Below are 11,035 nucleotides of genomic sequence, written 5' to 3' on the forward strand. Positions count from 1 at the left end.
TATAAAGGGTTAACAAATCAAAGGTTTTGATAGAATTAATTTCAGAGAAAGATCGAGATTTAAACTTATCCAATTCTTTCGAGTTTTTTAGAATCCACATATGGTTAATACCACTACGCAAGTAAACAGTTTCACAGTATTTCTGAAGACCTTCTTAAAGTAATTAATCCTGTAACTAGTTTGATAATTTGGTCATGTTGACTTTCTTTCAGATCTTATTTTGCTGATCTTTTCTGCTTTTTTAAGTTTCTCTCTTACTCCAGACCTATATTTTGGACAACAAATGTGCTTAACATTTTTACTTTATTCTGTTGCTCTCAATCTATCTTTGTTGTAGCAAAAATATCCATAAAATGGGTTAAAAAGTCTTTCAGAGACAGTAACTCCTAAAATGAGTCAGTTGACAATTTCGGCAATGTTGACTTATTTGTCGATCTTATTTTACTGAACATCTGTTTTAGTTTCTGCAAATACGCAAATATGAGTAAAGTTAGTCTTTCAAGGGCAATAACCCCTAGAAGAGGTATCGGTAAACTGACAATTCATCTATGTTGACTTTTTGAAGATCATATTTTGTTGGACAATTTTACTAACAAATTATTCTCTCAATTTCCTAAGGCAAAAAGGGTAAAAATCGCCACAAAAGATAATTATTCTTGTAAGAGGCAATTTGACGATTTCCACTAAGTTGACTTATTGGTAGATCTTATTGATCTGGTCATTTTTATTCTTAAAATTCTCACTCTCTGTTATATTTTTTCCAAATAATTACCAAAAACTGTGAATTTTTCTACAAATTGACATATTAGAGGCATTAATTCCAAAAAGGGAAAATATCTCAGGAGATTGCCCTTGGCCTGCTGATAATTTTAACAGGGTCAGATTTGTTCTTGCTAATTTATTTTTTTGAGATATGTCAAAAACTACATTTTACCTATTATCCTCTATTTTTAGCTACATGCATGGCATCATGTTTCTTGATGGACAAGAATAAAAAACACTAGTTTAGTACTAGATACCTTAAGGATCATTCAGGCCAAGTTTAGCTGAAATTGGTCCAGTGGTGTCAGGGTAAGAAATCTTTGAAAAAGGTTACACCGGACTACCGACGGACATACGGACACAGAGGGATTGTAAGCGCTCTCGTGGCCTTTCAGGTTTTCTTCGACTTATGAGTTTTGGATGGCCCTTTGATATCTTTCGTCTCTTTTAACAGGTTCCCATATGTAAGTTATTACATGGTTCATGGATAGTGAATATATTTATTTCGCCTTGTTTTTAGCTATTATTTTGATACCACAGCATGAATGATTTTGTTTTAGTAAATAACATCTTCTTTTTTGCTATATTTTATCATAACATTTTGCTAATAATATAATACTAGGAAAACATTGAATGATGACAGGGATAGTAACACAGAGAAAATCCAAACCAATTCAAATGTTGGAATCTTGTCAATCTTGTTACTTTAAATTTTTTCGATTTAACTAAAAATGAAAACTACGATATCATTTTCTTAGATACTAGAAATATGGTTTCTTTCTTATAAACATGAAAGTATCGTATGATGACATCAACGTAAGTTTTGCATCAACTCTGCGTCGGTCACTTGAAAGTGACTATTAAATAAATGGTATTGTGTTTGAATCTATCGATCCTATATCTGTCTGTCATGTTACAAACAAGAACCACAAAATAGACATACATCACAAGAGCTTTCAAAAACCTGCCCAAAAAAGTAACGACATGCAGATGTATCGTACGGTAATGATCATCGCATTACAATACAATCTGTTGGTAAAGTGTAAGTTCGTTATGTAAATTTTTTGTATATGGCAATTTCCCTTTGATCATTAACAAGCTGTACAAATCTAGTAATATAATACTGTGGATTCATTTATTTTCGTGGATTAAGGATTGTATTTCAGTTGATTTTTAATTTCGTGGTTTGCAAACAAGCCTTTATAATATTATGACATTGTTGTCTACTCATACCCACGAAATCCTTGAAAATTGGTATCCCATGAATAATAATGAACCTACAGTAGACATTTGTATTTAATAAAAAGACAAAGAAAGAACTATGATTTGTAATATTGTTTAAAACAATTACATGATCGATTTAAATATATGCAATTAACATAATAAACCTTGATAAATAAGTATCGGTCTCCAATCGACAATAAGTATTATAGCTATGTTTATTATTCTGTTTAATTTTTAGGCTGAAATCTATAAAATTGCAATTGCTTCTTATAACATACAGTTAATCAGCTCACTGTTCAGGTTTTGCCTTCCATCATTTATGAATCGAGCGTTACTGATGGTTATGAAGTCGACGATACGCGTGTCTGGCGTAGAAAATTATAAGCCTGGTATCTTTGATTAGTTTTCATCATATACTTAGCATTAATATGATAGCTTTTGCATATGTGTAATGAACGGAAGTACACAAGCCATAATTTCCCACCCGGGCTGATAACCCATATCAGGGGCGTCTCGTGCAAAAAACCCATAACAGTGCCTCTCGTGCAAGTTACTTCCGGTATTTCCGGTATCGTATGTTTACTTTTCAATTGTGGCGTCAGATAATTTTTATTATGACGTCAAAATTTCAAAAAAAATCAACCCTTTATCCAGGAAATCATGATACGAAACTCGAGCTCTGAATATCGTATCATCGGGGAGATATATACTCTGTGTGCAAATGCTGCTCGAATGAAAAAAATAAAAAGTCAATAAACGAATAGACGGAACATTCTGGCATGTTTTTCTGGAATATTTATTCTAGACACTGGATTATCGAAAACCAATTTCTCCTTTACGTATATTATTTAGTTCTGTTTATACTGGTCAGAGGTATAAGAGCCGTACAGTGCTTAAACAACTTTGGAGATCCAATATGATGCGCTAGTTTAAGTTCCTTCCATTCTTTTTATTTCTTCAAACCATCGTTTCACGACGGGAGAAAGGAGGGTTTTACTGATTTGTTGATTATTTGTTGTATTGACTATATTATAGTATCCATAGTGTTGTTTAATTGTAGTTTTATAAACATACCCTTCTAAAATAACTGTACAGTTGTTCTATCGCTTTCCTTTTCTATTAGTGTTTGAAGGGTGTGTGGTTTTTATAGTTTTTTTTATGTTTTTGTTATGTTTTTTTTTTAATGTTTTACTAGAAAGAAAAAAAATTCACATCGGCTTAATTATTTCATGTGTCTGTTTTGAATTGCTTCGATTTCAATCGATCTGATGATTGTTGTGCGAATTCCAAAAGATAGGGAAACGGAATGGGCTTGTGTTATAAGCTGCAAATGAGTCTTTCTGTCGCTTTTTATAAATCTTCAAAAAAATTTCTAAGAAAATTGTTATCTCAAATTATTCCGATCTGTTAACGAACATTGAAATCAATACAATTTTATAATGTCATGACAGTTTATATGTTACTATACGGTATGGGCTTTGTTAATGATCGTACAGTGCCCTATTATTGTCTAAGTCCTTGTCCTTTGCCCAGTTGTATCATTGGTAATTATATCACATCTCCGTGTTGTTATATGTTATCATTTCAAATAACAAAAATCAGGTGACAGGGCGCATTTGGGGATTTCAAACACGAATTAGGAGAACAAATGTATGCCTCGATAAATAGAACATATCATCGGTCATCTGTCACACTGCTACATGTATTCCATAAGTGTCAATCAAATCATAATGGAGAAAAGATGAGGAAAAATAAAAGTTAAATTAATTGCTTTTGTTAAAATTGAAAATAAACAATAACTCTGACAAAAACTATACCAAGTTAATAAACAGCTGTTGCATACATATAATTGTTGTTGATGTTATCATCCGTGGTACGCGACACATCATATTTAGGTGCTGCACTTGTGTATCAAACATTAAAAGACTTTGTCAAGGGAGAGAAAAGGTGTTCTTCGGACAAGAAAATATAAGAAAATCAAGTATTTTGACCATGAGGTCAAAGGTCAAGGTTATTTCACGGTCTTGATATATATGACATACACTGCTTTAGTGTACTACAGCTGCATGCCAAATATCATACGCCAGTGTCATAAGATAAATCAGTTTTCATGAATAAATACACGGATCTTTTTAGCAAGTATCCAAAAATGCCAAAAATGCCCTTTTTAGACCGGTAAGCCCCAAAATATAGCCATACTCAAGTTAGAAATGTAACATTTTGTCAAATTTCGAAGGAAGAATGATGTTTGTTATAAAACTCAATTCAAATACCTATCTAGCATATTCAGAGTAACAAAAATGAGACATTTTAGTCGAAATTTTTTGGAAATTAAGCCTTTTCCAGAAGATGGTTCTGCAAATTCTATAAAAAGCATACAATCAAATTTTAAAGTTAGATTTTTTTTTCTCTTGACTGTCATAACATATGTGCAAAATTTCATTACATTTGGTTGACATGACATGTGGACCCACTTATAAGCCTTTTGCATGGTTCTATCAAAGACTGGGTGTTAAGTCATCAATGTAAATTACGAAGTTCCAATTTTAAATCGAGCTGTAAAAACTGTATTAAAAACTCGCGTTTGTTGACAAACCAAAAGCACAAACTGCCAGAAAGATGCTTTGAATATTTATGCAAATAGCATCAAACAACAGCTGATTAACGTATTGCCCATGGAAAAGTGGAAAGACCTATTGATTTTGTTCTGATTGTTTTTTTGTTTGTTTTTTTTTTTTCCGCCTAGATTTTTTAAATCTTGCGCAGTATTGTTGTTTCACAAGATGTCGCTTAGATATTTGGTATATGATATCGAACAGTTCATACGCTTTTGAAACTGACCCTATTTAACCGAACACTTTTTCTTGTAACTATTTCTCCCTAAATACTGTTTTCTTGTATCCACTACTCATTCGCAACCGTAAAAGAAACCGACAAATTTATTCTACCAAATTGCTCGTTATATCTTCATGATATGGAGAACTATTTTGACCGAATGGATCCGGAGACTCCATATAAGAGTTATTTCCCCTTATGTATTTAAAATAAGTGATATGCATTTGTTACTGGTAAACCATAAGTGATAGAGACCTAGGGTCTTTTGATTTGAGGTACTTGGTCCACCAAGATGAAAATTAGGTCACGGTCAAAGGTCAAACTCATGTTCTTAATTTTGATTTTGGTTCAAAGAGTACGTTGACGTTTTATGGGTGTTTTTTCCCTCTTATATTTAAAAATTAGCTGTATGTTGATATAACTCATTAACCATATACAGTAGAGACCTTGTATATTTTGATTTGATGTCCTTGAATTATGACCTCAAAATTGAGGTCAAGGTAAAAGTTTAATTTGACGTTCTAGATTTGGACCTTTGCTGTAACTTATTATTGGTACATGATGAAGTTAAAGGGTCGTTCAAATTGGTCTGCAGTCTTATAAACTTGAAAGAGTTTAACCGGAAGTGACCTTTTGTAAACCAAAAGTTGCCAATTTTGCATTATTTTTATGTAACAGTTTCTAGAACGATGTATTTTTGGAATCAGTGTGAATTAAGGTTTCAAAGAAAACAGATGTGAAATTTTGTAAACCGAAAGTATCCACTTATTTCCCTTCTATTTAGCAAAAATAAATAGAAACCATATTTTTTTAGAATCAGCGTAAATTAAGCTATTTTCTGACACCAGATTTGACATTTTGATACCGAAAGAGAATATTTTTCTATCAAAATATGTGCATTCGCGGTGGAAAGACCTTCAATTGTTCTCTGAACAATTGTTTTCAATTGTTATATTTTTTGTTTTAAAAATTGTTTTAAAATTGCAATCTTAATAATTTGCTTACTGTACCGTTTTTTTTTTATCTGTGAGTTAGTTGCGCGTTTTGATCATGATAATGTGCCATTTGATGGCAAAACAAACATTAAAGGAACATCCTAATTATCTTGTCTATTTTTGTTGTCGTTTTACCTTGAATGTACTTAAAGTTAGCATTTAATTCTTATGGATATTTGTAATATATTAAGTGCAATATCCCTTCACGCCATGACATGAGCAACAGAACTGAAATGTATCATTTTAAAGGTCTGCTTTACAACAAAGGTTTACGTTACGAATATTGAAGAATATCATTCATCCTTCGTAGAATTTTATGTTTGCGACATTAAGGCTATTAGTCCTTAAAAAAGATTGAGAAAAAATCCAAGATCATGTTCATCTTCAGATCATATGTGAATCTTGTAGATCAAAAAGAATTAAACGCATTTTTAACCATCAGATCCGAATAAAATGTTAAGATAAAAAAAACCTTTACTCAGACTTCCTATCGTGGTTTTCAAAATATGCATTATATAAGAATTATAGCTGGCCTTGCATCAATTTATATTATACCTTGATGTTTTAAGATAGAATTAAGACTGCCATGCCATGGATAAAAAATTATAATTAAAATTGTTTTCTCTTTCTCCTTAGTGTGAAAGATTGAAATGGCAAACACAGCAAAACATCACGTTCATTTCATTTTTTATTTATCAGAATTGACATGTCATGGCATTAATTATTTATCAAACAGACGTATAATGTGATGTCACTCTTTTATATCAATATTACCAAGTTTGTTTTTTGTAAAAAAATATAATATTGCCAGGTAAGTTCATTCTTAGCAGCAAATTAAACATTTGCTCTGTTACATGTTTGTTTTTCGTTCATTATCATGTACATAAATTAGGCCGTTAGTTTTTTCGTTTGAATTGTTTCACATTTCTCATTTTGGGGCCTTTTATAGCTGACTATGCGGTATGGGCTTTGTTCATTGTTGAAGGCCGTACGGTGACCTATAGTTGTTAATTTCTGTGTCATTTGGTCTCTTGTGGAGAGTTGTCTCATTGGCAATCATACCACATCTTTTTTATAATAACCAATCTCTCACTAAGGGGTTAAATTGCAGGTCACATGAATATGAATTCGATGAGGTTAAATAATTAGCTTGCAAGTCAATAATACATTAGTAATGTTTAAAAATTTGGGCCCAACTGACTGCTAATAACGAAATGTTATTTCAAAATTCCGCTTTTATCAATACTTGAAACAAAAAGAAGGACACTATCTTAGATTTTGATAGTATCAGTTAGTTTCAACAATTTAGCATTTCAAATTATTGTAACTATGACAATTCACTCTCAGTAGTCGATTCGTTTCATACGACCTATGATTGTCCTAGTTGATGATTGTTTGCGCATGTGCTCATCATGTTTATTTATTGAAAATAGTAATTTGAAATGAAAATATATTAAAAATGCTTTATCTGACTTTTACATTTATAAAGGGGTTATAAGCAGAATGTCGACGGGCACTAATAAAGCACCCAATCCCACAAAACAAACGGCATTTTGATACTTTATAACGTTTCATACATTATTTATTGTTTTCTATGGAACTTTTGTAATTCTGGTATAGGTTTTTGAATGTAATAAATCAAATTTGAGATTTTGATTAAATTAGGTTGGCATGAATTTAGCAACAAAAATTGGAAAAGTAAGAGAACCCGGAGAAGTTCCTCTATGGATACAAAGTTATTATTAAATTTTGCGACAATTTTTCAATGACAATTTAAAGTACTTTGTTCAATGTCTACCATTTGAACGTACTTTGAATAGTCAATACGCGCAACGAGAAGTACAAGAATATGAAACAAACTTTTCGAATCAAACACACCATGAAGACAACGAACGGTACAGTATTGAAATTCGAATATCAGTCTTTAATCATCGATAACTTGAATATAACAAAGACTTTCGCCTGTCTTTGCATAATAAGCCGACGTAGTAGCTATATTAATTCATCAGGGCCCGGTTGTTCAACTTGTCGTTAACTTAACGTAAGCGTTAAATTTAACGTGTCGTTAAATACTCTAACGTGTCGTTACTTAACCCATGGTTAAAATGGTGTTGTTCAACTTGGTTTAACGCCGTCGTTAGTTAACGATGACGTTAAATATTTTAACCCCTCGTTAAATATTTAACTAAAGTTTAGAGATTATTTTTGTTACCCACAATGCATTGGTTTGTTAATATTTATTTCAACATGGCTGACATTTCTTCTGCTAAAAAACAAAGGGACAGAAAACCTAACTTCACATAAGAAGAAGTAAATGTTATACAAGATCAAGTACAAAAAAATTACAAAGTGTTAAATGAAAAGTTTGGGGATGGAGTTACCAATTCTAGAAAGACTGCTGTCTGGAGCAGGATTTCTATCTTGGTCAGTGCTCTGGGTGTTGCCAACAGGTCTACCAAAGACTGTAAAGACAAGTGGGCTAACACCAAGAAGGAGGCTAAAAAGGTGTTTGGCCAACTGAACAAAGAGCAGAGGGCTACTGGTGGTGGTCCACAGCCAAAAAGATTGAGTCTGGCCATAGAAAGGACAATAGACCTTTGCAAAGACTCGGCTTCTTTCAAAGGTCTTGAAGGAGTTGAAAGTGTACTTGGTATGTATCAGAAACTAATTCATACTCTTTTGTGAATATATAAAAATAATGAATCTTAAAATGCTATTCGTTATTCAGTTATTCTCTCCGATTTCATGTAACTTATTGCTGATTAAAAAAATCGCCGATTATTTATACCATGTCATCCAAAATTGACAGGTATTTAACTGATGTATTGATCCTTAATCATGTGTAAGCTTAGTATTTAATTGGCTTTCGGCTATGTTCAGTTTTACTCAGTGAATAATAAGTTATTTTAATTCATTTAGTCAATTATTTATGTCGTCTGCATTCACATATTTACGTCCTAAATATTAACCTTGAAAGACGCTCAGCATGCTAATGAACATATTAGGTTTTGAACCTTATTACCTCATGACACACCTTCTTCTAACGATGGTTGATTTTAAATATTGCCATTTGACAATGTTGTAATGATGGTTTGGGACAATACATGTTCAGTTCAAATTTTCGTTTATCCATGGAAGAAATTTCCCTTTGATTTGTAGCCGACAGGACGATGTCTCTCGGACCCTGGCTAACCCCGGACCCTGGCTAACCCGTACCTTAAATTCGATCGTGGAATACGCTCGTAAAGGCCTAGACTAAAACAATTTTATTAATCATCTTTTGATGATCGTTCAAGATTTTGAAAATTAATATATATAGATGGTGTTAAACTTGGTGAATAGAGTGAAAAAGTTATGTTGATAAAAAGGGGGAGGGGGTCCTACAGAAAGGTATACATAGAAGTGCCACTGGAATAGGTCCTTTTTATTTTGTCAAATATACCAAGGGGATGTAATTTCAACATCTACAATTAAGTGTAAAATGTAGATGGGCCAGTAATTTTCATTTTACAATTAGCAATATATATATAGCCAGTGAGTGACATTGTGAGTTTAAATCCAGCACGGGGCAGGTGCACTCCAATCCAATGATAATTGACTAAGGATTGGAAATTTCCCTACCTAATGTCGGTTGTTTACGCCAGCTTCATCCACCAATATAAACTGACTTCCACGAAATAGCATGGAGTGTTGAAAGTGGCGTTAAACACCAATCCATTAATCCATCAAAACCAATAGATTTACTAGAAAATTATTTTAAATGGTGCAATACTGCTTTATAATTGGACAGAAGTTTGTCTTCTGATATAGTTCTGTTACTAGCCATCTCATTTTGGTTGTCATTGATGCATATGGTTTGTCAGGCTAGGTCAATGAAAGCAAAGAAAGACTGGCTAAACAAAAAACCTCTTTAAGTAAGAAAATTTAACAATAGACACACATGACTTCCATTCATGATAATTTATAACAACCACCTTATTATATTTTCTAGTTGACAACTCAGCTGCATTGCCAGAGGAGAGTGCAACAAATTCCCAGGACCTGTTTGATACCCCTCCAAGCCATCCACTGTCCCTATCTGGATCTGATTCCATTCATCAGCCAGTACCAATTCTACCAGCTGTAAATATCCAGGTGCCATGCCCAGCAGCTGCAGTAGTTGAGTTGGGGACTCTAACAACACAGAAAGCAGTAAATCCAAAGAAGAGGAAAGCAACTGCTGATGATGTTTATGAGCTACAGGTAAAATTTCACAATTGCATTTATTTTAGAAATAATTCAGAATAATTTAGAAACGATTGACATACCATTGTCTTATAATGAATGACTCGGTGGTAGGTTCAAGACTGTCATAACTCGGAAAAATGAAAAGGTAAAATTTATCAACACTAAGAAAAATTGACCTTTTGGGTCCCCATCGATTGGTTTGTATCTATAGACAATGATGTGAGACCGTGAATCGATCTTAAATTACACTTAATCAACATTTCATTTTCAGATGTTGCAATCTTCATCTTTATGAAAATCTTCCAATATAATTAATTTAAATTTATGGGCTTCCAGCCTCTGGACAAAGCATATGTCCAACAGATCATACACTATATCTGGAACTCGCAATTTCATGCAAAACTTCTGTAAATTCCACAAGAGTTGTAAGGTATACAGACACATATAAAGATATACCGGTATGTTAAAAATATATAGATTTACATGTATCATTTTCATTTCAGATACTGTATTTGAAGGGAGAAATGGCAAAGCAGAGTAAAGAGATGAGGAAATTAGATCTTCAGATAGAGTTGCTGGAAGAAATGAAACGAGACAAAGAGAATACTCCACTAACATTTTCTCAACTTTTAATGAATTAAATTATTTATTTTTCTTATCAATCAACAATTATTTTCCCAAAAAAATGCATGTGTACGGTACCAAGTCACAAATGATGTTTAGGACTCAATTTCTTCGTTCAATAATATTTTGCTTTTTTTTTTATTTTGATTTGATATATATACCACTTTTGAGTCTCGTGTTATTTTTTGGTGTATTCGAGACAACTGAATTTTACAATTTGTATGTTATGTTGTTTTTTTTTTAATTCTGTCTATGCATTTTTGCGCCTGTCCCAAGTCAGGAGCCTCTGGCCTTTGTTAGTCTTGTATGTTTTTTAATTTTAGTTCATTTATATGTTTTGGAGTTTAGTGTGACGTCCATTTTCACTG

At 32.6% G+C, this 11,035-nt stretch overlaps 1 protein-coding gene across 1 annotated transcript; it reads left to right on the forward strand.

The window, feature by feature from the left end:
- Nucleotides 1–7,695: 7,695 nt before the first annotated feature.
- LOC127706713 (uncharacterized) lies at nucleotides 7,696–10,806 on the forward strand. Its single transcript, XM_052211370.1, has 4 exons — nucleotides 7,696–7,711; nucleotides 8,122–8,466; nucleotides 9,808–10,058; nucleotides 10,547–10,806. Exons 1-4 carry the CDS (start codon nucleotides 7,696–7,698, stop codon nucleotides 10,682–10,684), a joined length of 750 nt encoding a protein of 249 aa, XP_052067330.1. The 3' UTR covers nucleotides 10,685–10,806.
- Nucleotides 10,807–11,035: the final 229 nt, after the last annotated feature.

This window comes from Mytilus californianus, unplaced genomic scaffold (genome assembly GCF_021869535.1).
Source record: "Mytilus californianus isolate M0D057914Y unplaced genomic scaffold, xbMytCali1.0.p SCAF_6, whole genome shotgun sequence".
NCBI lineage: Eukaryota > Metazoa > Mollusca > Bivalvia > Mytilida > Mytilidae > Mytilus > Mytilus californianus.